At 40.3% G+C, this 12,402-nt stretch overlaps 1 protein-coding gene across 2 annotated transcripts in view; it reads right to left on the bottom strand.

The window, feature by feature from the left end:
• Window positions 1-3,481: 3,481 nt before the first annotated feature.
• Window positions 3,482-12,402, bottom strand: part of Slc30a8 (solute carrier family 30 member 8) — a 31,147-nt gene continuing 22,226 nt past the window's right edge. Inside the window, exons 5-8 of one of the 2 annotated variants that reach the window (XM_028767631.1) lie at window positions 11,159-11,309; window positions 8,207-8,312; window positions 6,214-6,348; window positions 3,482-4,697 (exon numbers count right to left, since the gene is read on the bottom strand). In XM_028767631.1, the coding sequence (XP_028623464.1) occupies window positions 4,552-4,697; window positions 6,214-6,348; window positions 8,207-8,312; window positions 11,159-11,309 (538 nt within the window). In that variant the 3' untranslated portion in view covers window positions 3,482-4,551. The remainder of the gene's footprint in view (window positions 4,698-6,213; window positions 6,349-8,206; window positions 8,313-11,158; window positions 11,310-12,402) is intronic. The other variant, XM_028767638.1, reaches the window with a different exon arrangement.

The following is a 12,402-nucleotide window of genomic DNA, read 5'->3' as shown; positions in this document are numbered from 1 at the left end:
GGAGGAGAAAAGGGACACCATGCCTGAGAAAAGTGCAGGACATAGAGAAGGCGGCCCCAGATCAGCCAAGGTAGAACTTAGAATTAGTGATAACTCAGGATTAACCGAGTAGAGGTTAGGCAGTGGTCCAGCTACTGAGCTGCTTAAGGCATATTCAAATATAAAGGCTGTGTGTGCGTGTGCGTGTGCGTGTGCGTGTGTGTGTTTCCTTCAAGAACATAAACCATTGAGGTACCCTGCCCTTGCCAGGATTTATTATTTAAAAATGTAATTCAACAGTTTTGAATTCTGCTTATGTGCTCTTCTTAGAGATTTCTGGGTTCCTACAAGCACATTCTTTGGTGGGTTCCATGATATAAACACTGTGATAGGTTAGATTTTAAACCTAAGAGATAATGAAAGCCTCTCTCTCTCTCTCTCTCTCTCTCTCTCTCTCTCTCTCTCTCTCTCTCTCTCTCTGCCTCTACTACCCTCTTAACCCCCCTCTCCATGCCCTGAATAAACTATTCTATACTATAAAAAAGGAGATATAATAAAGGAATAGTAAACTTAAAAAGGATTTTGTATATTTATACACATATTCAAATTCAGGCTAAGAAAAAAAGGTCTATTTTTAGGACTATCACTAATTTTCTGCCCATTAATATTTTTATTATTAACATATTCAAATGAAATTTGTTTCCTCTTCTTATTAGAGCTAAGCACCAATGCATAAAATAATATGACATTATACAGTCAAGAACTTGGAATGCTATAGACCAGTATTGCCAATTGTCCTTCTTCCCAGAGGAGGGCCTAAAGGAAGACCTATAAATAAAGTAATACAAATCAAAATACCATTGGATTAAAATCTGAGTCCAATAATTCAAAGAAATGTTTTGGTGGCTGGAATATAAATTAAGCCACCCCTTTTTCCTGTGGTTTAAACTTAACTCTTGAGACATTCAATCCCCCTGTGAAAAAGAAGGAATGGGGGGGGATGGGCAGCCATATTTGCCAAGAACCTGTTCTATCTGCTCAGCCCTCAGTCCTATGTTCACAGTTGGAAAGAAAAGGAGTCGACCAAGCCTGGGGCTAGCTCTCTGAGACACACTCTGCCTACTTTATGTACCAAGGGGTACACAGAGAGAAGGCTATATGAGCAAGTTTCTCTGCCTTTGGTATACCATAACTTTGACAATATTTAAAGTTAGCCCAGTAACTGTTCTAGTTTCAGATGAATCATATTAAATGTCCTGACTGCTTAATGAAGGATCTGGAAAATTTGTAGACAATCATGAACCCAACATGAAAGGCACCCTCAAGTGTCCCTTGTGAATCTTGGTTTCTTGTTCAAAGGCAGCCATGCAAGTTCCAAATACAACTTCCACTTCCCTTCACAGTCTGTAAATTTATCCTCCCTACATTCTGTGTGTGTGTGTGTGTGTGTGTGTGTGTGTGTGTGTGTGTGTGTGTATGTGGTGTATGTGTGTATCTGTGTGTGTGTGTGTGTGTGTGTGTGCATTACAACCACAATTAGCAAATGCAAGTAGACTTGAGAATCCTAATAAACATGCTGTTGAGGAAAGGGCAGTGTTCCCCACAACAAAGACTGATTCAGCCCCAAATGGGATTAGTACTGTTAGAAATATGTTTGTGTTTGCAAAGAAAGAGTCCACCATTTCAAGCAAGGTCTTGCAACAAGGTAAAAATTTACTCTTGATCAAGAGGGAGAGCTCCTAACTATAGCAGTGGAACAGGCACATGGTGAGTTTAGGTTTTTTAATGCAGGTGACAACTGTGTATTTTCCTTATTAGCTATTAGGTGTCTGATCTTTCTCCTTAAAAAACTAGCACAATGGGGGATAAAGGGTAGATAAACCTGCCATTTTAATTGGAGATCTTAGTAGACCCTTTGTGTATACCAAGATTTTACCAGAGTAGGATTAGGGAATTAAAACATTTGCATAAAAATCTTACAAGATGGGGAGATAAAAAGATTTAAATTCCTCGTTAAAAACACAAGTTTTATAGTAGTTGATAGAAAATTTTTTTTCTTACAATGCTGAGGTTCAGAGACGGTGGGTTAGACTATTTACCCCAGAAAGAACCCCGTCCTTACTTTCGATAGTCTATGAAGCTCAGCTATAAATGTCTTCATGACAATAGAAACTTCACTTTCTGATGAGGACTGTGGAACTCAGAGAAATAGGACCAGTTCAAGGTTACAGATATGGAAGGAAGCAGAAAGAGATGGGATCCATGTCTTATAATTCTCTCATGCTCTTTACCCACTGCCGTCTCTCGCTCCATCCTGCTAATGTAGCCTGTAGCGCCTCTCTTTCACAGCTCTTTTGTTAACAGCATACCCTAGATACATCTTTTATCCAATCACAACCCTTTCTATCAGCTCATTTTCTCTTTCCCTAGCCAGACTTTTATTGAGAGTGAAGCTCAGTGCTGTCTGTGAATAGCAGGGCATGTTCAGTCACAGATAGAATACATCAAGGAACTACTGGCAATGTTTGCCTTTAAAATCCACATTGTACTCATTCTCTTCTTTTGAAGAAGGAAAACTAATCATTTGTACATACTTCTGCTGTAATAGCTGACCACTGAAACAGATAATTTGGTCAAAATGAGAGAGAGAGAGAGAGAGAGAGAGAGAGAGAGAGAGAGAGAGAGAGAGAGAATGAATGAGAATGCAGAGAAATGTATTCAAAGGAAAGCATAGGTAAGGTTCAAGGTAGATGTTGCATCATGACTTGGCTTGCTTCTCTCTCCAGCTTCACTTTTTCCATGGTCTTTAATTCACCTGTTTAGTGCACCAGTGGCAACAAGGATCTTCTTCACGTTTTCCAGTGCACCAAGTTCTTCAGGATGCTCACTCCCTGATTTCATTCTTTTATTATTATTACATCCTGACTGTAGTTTCTCCTTCCTCCTTCCCTCACCTCCCATTTCCTCTCCATCATCTTCTCTCTGCATACCCTCCCATTCCCTTTTCATTTTCTCTTCAGAAAAGGCCAGGCTTCCCATGGATGTCAACCAAACATGGGATATCATGTTGTAGTAAGACTAGGCGCCTCCCCTCATGTGAAGGCTAACAGAGGCAAACCAGCATGGGGAAAAGGGTCTCAAAATCCAGTAAAACACTCAGAGGCAGCCCCTACTCCCACTGTTAGGAGTCTCACAAGAAGACAAAGCTACACAGCTGTAGCATATATGCAGAGGGCCTAGGTCAGTCGCATGCAGGCTCTCTGGTTAGCAGTTCAGTTTCCGTGAGCCCTCATGAGCTCAGGTTCGTTGATCCTGTGCATTTCCTTGTGGCATCCTTCATCCCTCTGGCTCCTACACTCCTTCCTCCCCCTCTTTTGCAGGATTCCCTGAGCTCTGCCGTAGATCTTTGCATCTGTTTCCCTCCATTGCTAGGTGAAGCCTCTCTGATGACACTTGGGCGAGGTACCAATCTATGAGTATAGCAGAATATCAGTAGGAATCATTCCATTGAGTTTTCATTTATTTATTTATTTGCCGGACATATTTGGTTCAATGCTAAGTCCCTGGGCTATCCAGGCTATGGGTCCTGACCAGGCAGTGTCAGAGGTGGGCAGCCTCTTGTGGCATGAGTCTCAACCTGGGTTGGTTTTATAGATCCTGGCTCCTCCTATATTTCATCTGCCTAGCACATTGTTTTTGTTGTTGTTGTTGTTCCCATCAAATTTGGTTTTCTCAAAGAAATTCTTCATGAACCTGTCTTAATCTGACATCTTCTCTGCCTCCAGATTATTGGCTAGTTCTTATAGTAATTCTCACTTGTTTGCAACTGTACAGTGTATGTCTCTCCAACAAAAGAAAAATAGTTCTATGAGTGCTGATGTTAACATCAGCTTTGTTCACTGATAACAGTTTAAACAAACCCACTAAAACTAATGTTGAAATGTAATGCCCCTGGTGAACCCTTAAGAGAGTAGAAAGCTAATCTAACCTTGGTTTGCGTAACCACTGGGAGGTAATGTTTTAATAGGAACACAAAGACAGGGCCCTAATCCAGTGAAACTAGGGCTTTATATGAAAAGAAAAGCCAGCCAGGATGCTTGTCTCTCTCACCCTCTGGTGCCCTGCTCTGCTCTGCTTTGCCTAGGGATTCTAGAAACACCCATTACCATCCCCAGAAGTAGCTACTCAGGTAGATGCCCAGCCTTTAATTTGCCTAGGGTGTTGTGGATTCCTAAAAAGGCATTCCTGAATTCAACTATTCCTACTAGTGTAGGGAAGTTAATCACTCATTACCTATGGTTGCAAACATCTGTTATTTCAGCCTCATTTGGGAATAATCTATATATACTGTAATTGAGAGCAACTACTGATTAGCATATAATCCAAGAAGCTGATGAATCCCATGCATCCTCATTCACGGTAGATGGAGATAAATACAATGGAAGAGAGTGCACATTGCATTGTCATGACTTTCTCAAATCTATTCCACTGCTTGCTTAATTGTGCGTTGCGGAAACTTTGCTGCAGCTTGTCATGGCCTAGGAAACACAGGAAGCTGACAGTGTGACCAAGCTAGTCCTGTGGGTCTTCACAGAGAAGGCAGCTGGGGTCCTGGTCTGCTGCAGATTCTATCTGAATGGTAAGAGAGTGCAGATCAAAGCTACTGCTGAGGGCACAAGCAATTCCTGTCCGCACAGACTGGCTGTCCTGGCTGGCAGCTGTTGATAAAGAACCAGGAAGATTAACACAGATAATGTGACAATGCATGTGTTCTCTCTCTCTCTTTCTCTCTCTCTCTCTCTCCCGAACACACCCGAACACCCCCGCGCACACTCCCTCCCTCCCTTTCTCTCTCTGTCTCTCTCTCTCTCTCTCTCTCTCTCTCTCTCTCTCTCTCTCTCTCTCCACACACACACACAGACACACACACACACACAGAAATACACACACACAGACAAGCATACACACATGTGCTGAAACAGGAGCTGATCTCACCTTCAAGGGTTTGATGTCTGAAGGGTAGAGAAAGGACAGAGCCCTCAGAGAAACAGTTGGCTCTAACACTCACTTCTAACTTTCACACAGACAACAGCAAGGTACCGAGTTACTACTGGTACTCTCCCTACACAGCTACCTCTGTAGTCTGGCACTGATAGGAGCTTCTTATGGGAGGAGAGAAGACTTGGATAGCAGTAGAACCAGACTGAGCTCCTGTGTCTTACTGGGCCCTGCTCACCAGCCTCCAGGATCTCCTGCTTGCCAATCCTGGATTTAATTAGAATTTATATCAAGACAAGTGGCAGGAACAGGGAAGCATTTAGAGCTCCCCACAGACTTTCCCTAGAGCATCCAGCCTCAGTGCCATCCTTTTTTCTGTCTTAAATAATTTCAGGAGGCTGCAAAGTCCCCACAGGGTTACCTGATTGTTTCCTATATTCTTACTCTGGTGGTGAAATATTTGCACAGAGGATGCTGTAAATTTCTGGAAGTCATATCTGAGCCCCTTGGAGAAAATGAAGACATCTGATAAAGTACAGCCTTCAAGTGACTGCCACTGACTTTCACATCCCTTACCTCTAAGTAACTTCTTGAGTCATTTTTAACAACCTAATTACTATCCTTGGCCTGAGGTTTCTCTTAAAAGGAAGAAAAACCTCCTATCTCCCATTTCTCCCAGTCTGAAAACTTATCATAGACACACTCCCCTTCTACTTGAAAAAAGCAGGTTTGAGTCTATTTGATGAAGTGTCTTGCATGGCCACCTGATGTCTGACCATCTTTCTACACATCTATTAGCTTGTTAGAATTTAAAAGCTGAGCCTCCACCTCCCTTCTTTCTTCTTCAGGGTCAGAAAAGTATCATTTACACAGGCGACACTCCATTGAGATGCTTTGTTGTTTAATTCATTCCTATTCTTTAGACTAAGGGGGTACCCAGACAAATAGGCAAAGTCATTTTTTCTGAAGCTGGGGACTTGAAGTAAGAGAGACATTTTAGCCCTTTGCATGGTCTCTCTATTGTATGCAATCAGCTCAGAGGATGCAATTGGGTTCATTGTTGCTATGGCAACATTGATAAGTGGGTTGGTTTTCAGAGGTGCAGAGTAGAGCAACACATTTTACAGTTGTTTTGACAGACAATAGATAGTAAGGGTGACTGTAAAAGGAAGAGAAATGACTGACTTTTCAGGGTAAGGAGTAAATCTTGCCTGGGTGTTTACAAAACTCACTGACCTGTAGCAACATGAACAGAGAGAATCACTTGATTCACTGTCAACGACCAGATGTGTAGATTGTGCACGGAGATCACGCCGTCAACTGTGAGGATGAGCTCTTTCACACTGTTGTAACTCAGGCCCTTTGGAACACCTGACAAAGGAAAAATATGACCCTCTTGTTACTTACTTAAATGTACTCACCAAGGTGGCTAAGTGTAGAACTTAGCCATCTGTAAGTACCTGTAGAACACCAACTTGCATCCAGTGCCTTTCTTTGGTTTTGTACTTCAAATGTTTAAAATCTGCCTCTGCAGGAGGCTTTGAGACTGATGAGTCTCAACTCCACAGACGAAATACTCACAGAATTTACTCAGCAACATCTAGCAACAAGAATCATCCCGAAGATGTTATTATACCAACAGTGTTTTGCCTAATTATCTTTGCACATGTTCTACAAAGCATGATGAAACAGCAAGGGGTTTGCGATCATAAATCTTGGGTTTGCATTTTGACGATAATTAGTGTGAATTTTCTTAAATTGTGATGCTTCTCTGATGGGCATCATATGCATAATAAAATATGACCAGTGTGAGCAGTTCACGGGTGATGACTGAGTGGGAGCTTGTGGAGCAAGCCTGTTCTTTGTAAATTATAATGCTATGAAAGGGTGATATTTAGTGGTCACTCCAGGAACTGAGCTAAGAGGAAATGCTAATGTTGCAATGATAAGTCGTTCGGTTTGCAAATTGCTCATTGTGTTAGCTGCCTAGATCATTCAATGTCTGGGTCACAGACTATAGTAATTTGATAGTCACTCTTCTTTTTAAATAAATCATGTAAAACACATAGGAACATGGAAAGACCACTGGACAATCAGCTGGGTATTAATTTTTATAATTTATTTTTGACAGGTTCTCGCTATGTAACCCTGAATGGCCTAAATGTATTATAGTGTTGAACTTACAGCAATCCTCCTGCCTCTATCTCCAAGTTGCTGAGATTACAGGCACTTGCCACTGTACCTGGCTACTCCCTGATCTTCGAGGTGGAACTAATCTCAAAATGTATGTCAATCACACCTAACTACTGAGATGCAGTCTGGGAATCTCAGAAAACAGCAGTTCTTCAATTGTGTTATGCCAACTGAAAATAAAGTAACAAACTACAGAATGCAGAGACATTTCCAGTAAGCTTTAGTCATAGGAGCTACTGTCTTGACAGTGAGAGTTACTTCTGTCATCTTTTTCTGATTGACAGAAAGACCCATGGGGCCAGCCAGGCCAAGCAGAAGAATAGGTGCGGCCACACTGTCTATGGACAATGAAGTTCATATGCAAAAGATCCAATTCTGGGCTAAGAAAGAGCTTGTAACATCACATCCCCAGTTGCTCGCTGGCCTCTCCTCCATAGCCATGTTTGAATCCCACAGTTCTTCTTTGTACCATTTACTGCTCTATTCTTATTGTTTAGGCAATCTCTCCTTCCACTCAAGTCAATCACTGGACCACTGTTTTGCTCATCTTAGTGGGTCTAATTTTTAAGGACATGATCTAGCAGAGTTCCACAAGCACTTGCCGGGGTTAAATAAATGTCATCCCAGTGTCTTTGTACTTTGAGACACGTGAAACCTAAATGTTCAATTATGTTGCTGCCTAATAGAAAGATGCTTCTTGTCTTTCCTTGATATTCTCCAGTGTACTTTTGCAATATTTGCAATATTTCCCTCTAAGGTTGTATTCAGTGCTTATATTTGACATCTTTATATTGCAAGGTAAAATTTAACAGGGTGTGTGTGTGTGTGTGTGTGTGTGTGTGTGTGTGTGTGTGTGTATGTGTGTGATTTCTATTTGTTCCATATAGGCAGAAATCAAATATTAATAATCCTTATCACTCTAATTTTCCTCTATAATACAAATACAAATTAGTCAAGAACATTCCTTGCAGCCACCCCTTTTATGATCAAAGGGAAGAAGCATCAGTCCTGAGGATACTGATGAAAGCAGTCCTACCTTCCATGAGTAAGATGGAGAAGTCTTTTAAGATCATGACGGTGCTGGCCAAAACCAGAATGGAAAAGATAAATGTGCACACTGGATCAGCAATTTTGTAGTCAGGCTGGAAAACACAGCAGCCTTGGTTAACTGAGTTTAAACTTTCTACCGAGATGCCCAGTTGATAAAAGAAGTGACACTCTCTGAATCCTTCTTTCTCTACCACTCATTGACCTTCCTGACCCTGAGCATTCAATTCAAAAGCAGGATGCTTTTTTCCTGGGGACTCAGGCATCCAAGTTTTAAATTTACAGTGAATAAGGAGTGGAGGGTCTCTGGAAATGTGTTCCTCATAACTCAGGGATTAAACTGATATATATTCTTAAATATTCTCTATATTTACCTGATTTATAGTTTGCAAATTAATTTGAGAACACAATGCTTTTCAACCATAATTATGACGAGGGAGGAAAAAGGCTATCATTTATTTGAGCTTTTAAAGCACAAACCAAAGTATGATTCTGATTCTTGAGCTCTCTCTCTCTCTATTTCTATTTCTCTCTCTCCCTCTCTCCCATCATTTTCTCTCTCTCTCTCTCTCTCTCTCTCTCTCTCTCTCTCTCTCTCTCTCTTTCTCCCTCCCTCCCTCCCATCATTTCCCTCTCCCTTTCTCTCTCACTCTCTCCTTCCCTACCCCTGCTGATTGATAGTCTTGAAATTAGAGTGAAATATGTACTCTTCTGATTATGATGAAGCTCAGTGGAGTGGAAAAGTCCATTCTCTACTTCCTTTAGGAAATGTAACAGAAGCCTAACCTTTGTGCATGGAGCAACTGGAGTTGTGTTTGAAGGCGTTACATGGATTTTATTAGTTACACAGCAAAGAAAGTCATAAATCAAATTACTTGCCAAATATATTGTGGATGCCATGGATAGGCGGGTTACAGCAAAGCTGGGAAAAGTCTGCTATAGATTTCAGATGCTATGTGATGTTATGGGGTGACATTCTTAGCTCTTTAGATTAGTGAAAGTGAGTGGTTGATTAATGCATTGCAAAGTTTTGTTTCTTTTTTATTTAAATAGATTATTTAATGCAGTATATTCTGATTATAGTTTCCCCTCCCCCAACTCTTCTCAGATTGTCCCCACTTCTCCACCCACACAAATATATACCCTTTTATTCTCTCATTAGGATATACACAGGCAATAATACTACTAATACTAATATAATACTAATACTAATACTAATACTAATACTAAGACAAATATAGACAGAATCGGACAAAACAAACAGAAGAAAAAGAGCCAAAGAAAAAGCTCAAGAAACACAAATAGACACAGACACACAGACTCATACACACACACACACACAAATCTCATAAACACAAAACACAAAATCAGAAGCTATAAAATATATGCAAAGGACCTATAAAGTTTAAAAAGACAAAAGGCCTGACAAAGCATTATGAGACAGAGAACTTCAAAAAATGCCATTGATTTTATTCTGTTCTGACATTACTGATGGGCATGGAGCCTGCCCATAAGTATGGTTTGTATAGCCAGGGAGACTCCATTGGATAATAACTGGTTAGAATAACTAATTTTTCATTTGTGAGCAGTTATCAATTGGAAATAGCTTCTGTGTTGGGGGTGGGGTCTTGTGTCTACTCCCCATCTCAGCACTAAGACTGCATCTGGACAAGACCTGGCAGACCCTATGTGTGTTGCCAAATATATGTGAGTGCATAGTTACAGAGGACTTACTGTGTTTAGAAGGCACCATCCCCTCTGGGAAACTCAAACTGTTAATCGGTATGATCTTAAACTGCCTTTGCCTTTGCCTTGAAGATTTTATTTCACTGGAAAAGTTTTTATTTATTTACTAACTTCAAGCATTTACTGTATACCTCTCCCCCTCTGTGTTCAGATATCTTTCCCTTTTCCTTATCCTTACATGTTTTCACACGTATAAAAAAAAATACTATCCTCAAAAAATTGGACACTTACAATAGCATAATACAAAGCAGCAAAGCCAAAGACTATTTTCTTGGCCCACTCACTCTGTCCCAAACACACATCATTGTCAAGGAGTACGTACTTACGCGTCTAGAATGAGAGACCCTTCTCCATTCTCATTCTGCCCCAGAGTTCTGCTTTGGGGTAAAAGAAGCTCCTCCCACACTGAAAACAATGTCATCAGGCACATGAATCAAATACCCTACTGTTTCCTAGCTAAGCAGCAGGCACAAGTCCCAAACACAGCGAACTGGATTCCCTCCCAAGAAATATGATTCTCGGGGGGCTGGAGAAGATGTCTCAGTGATGAGGAACAGAGGCTGCTCTTGCAGAGAACCTGAACTCAGTTCTCAGCACTCACTTTAGGATGCTAATAACTCCAGCTGCAGGAGATCCAACTCCTCTGACCTCTGTGGGTACCTGCACTTGTATGCACATATTCTCTCAGAGACACATTATTGGGCATAGCTAATAAAGCATACATAAATAAATCTTTAAGAAATATGATTCCTGGCAGTGATAATATGAACAGGCAAAATACTTGATCAGACATATTTATCTCAGTAAGATACCTGTAGATACCAAAATGTTCCAGATCTCTACCTTGATTTGTGTCTCTGAGTTCATTCCATACATTTCATCCAATAAGTATGACTTAGATCAAGCTAGATATCTCTTCCATTGTTTATAGCTGAAGAAACCCAAGGTGTTCATGGTTTCATTGGTTTATGTCTTAACGCCATATCAAGAGGATCTTTCTTGAAAGATTCAAAGCCCAACAGGTGAAGAACCAACAACTGTTTGAGATTCAGGAGAGACCGAGGTTTCAGGATTTGTTCGTTTTAGCTTTGTAAAGTGGTTTGAGTGAGTAAAGACAGGCTACTAGCATTGGTGGTATTTGAGTCTTAGATGCTGCCTCATCCAGAGAATCACCAGAATCACTAAGCACACTCACCTTAAAGTAGATAATGAGAGCACTAATTAGCACACTGATGCTCTGAAATACATCCCCCAGTGCATGCACAAAGGCTGCTCGGACGCTAGCATTTGCTTGCATGTCCTTGTGGTTGTGGCCAAGGTTCCGTTGGTGCAAAATCATAGTAAGTCTGAAAGAGATAAAAATGTTCCTGGAATACAGTAAGTTTACATAATGGAGGAATCATTTGTAGCATTTATTACTCAAACTGTCAGGTAATTAAAATAAATTAAGTATACTGTGTTGGACTTACGTTTGAATATAAGTATATCTTAGAACTTTTAAAAACTATCAAAAGGAAATATTTCAAAAATTCACCACTTTTCTGGAGAATTCACTAACATAATGCTATTCTGTCTCATGGAAAAAAGTGAAGAGTATTACTTCTTTCATGAAAAATTGAACATGGATGCAATTAGATGACTGTTGGTTACCCCAAACATGAAAGTTCTACTATTGCAACCCTGAGTATATCTTGTCACTGTGGTTTATACAGGCTTATAGCCTGCTTGAACTATTGACTGTCTATCTCTCTTTGCAGCTTGAAGAGAGTTCTCTCTTCTGTTTCCAAAGCTGAAATATTTAATTTAATTTAATTTGTTTCATTTGAAAGATTATTCAAAATCTGAATAATTTTCTAATGGCCAATGCAAAGAATACTGTGTCTGCATATATTCTTATTTATACAGAGACTGAAATCATCTGATATGGTATAAAGAACTTGTATACGTACACACATATTATAACATATTGCAAAAGTTTAGCACGCATCTTACAAGCAAACTGACAAAGAAGGAAACACATCATGTACTTGTAATGTATCTGTTAAATCTCAGGCCATCATTGAAAGCAGAATCACAGCTACCCACCAAGATTTGATCATTCCATAATGCAGTTTTCAGATTGTCAGTATTTGGATAGGAAGTCACTGTCAACTATAAGTTACCATTCCACATGCCCCAGACAGGCTGGCTGTAAATAGAGCCTCTGAATCTGTTATTTATGTTCATCGCGTTGTCATTCACTCTTTAACTTGTTTTATTTTAAGATGATGAGGAACACATATTTAGGCACACTTAAATATTTGCACCACGAACTGGACATCATGATATCTCCCTAGCATGCATTTGTGTCAGAGATAGGGAGGATTACACACACACACACACACACACACACAGAGAGAGAGAGAGAGAGAGAGAGAGAGAGAGAGAGAGAGAGAGAGA

Source organism: Grammomys surdaster, unplaced genomic scaffold, assembly GCF_004785775.1.
Source record: "Grammomys surdaster isolate TR1022 unplaced genomic scaffold, NIH_TR_1.0 63, whole genome shotgun sequence".
NCBI lineage: Eukaryota > Metazoa > Chordata > Mammalia > Rodentia > Muridae > Grammomys > Grammomys surdaster.
This window is presented reverse-complemented; position numbering and strand designations above follow the sequence as displayed.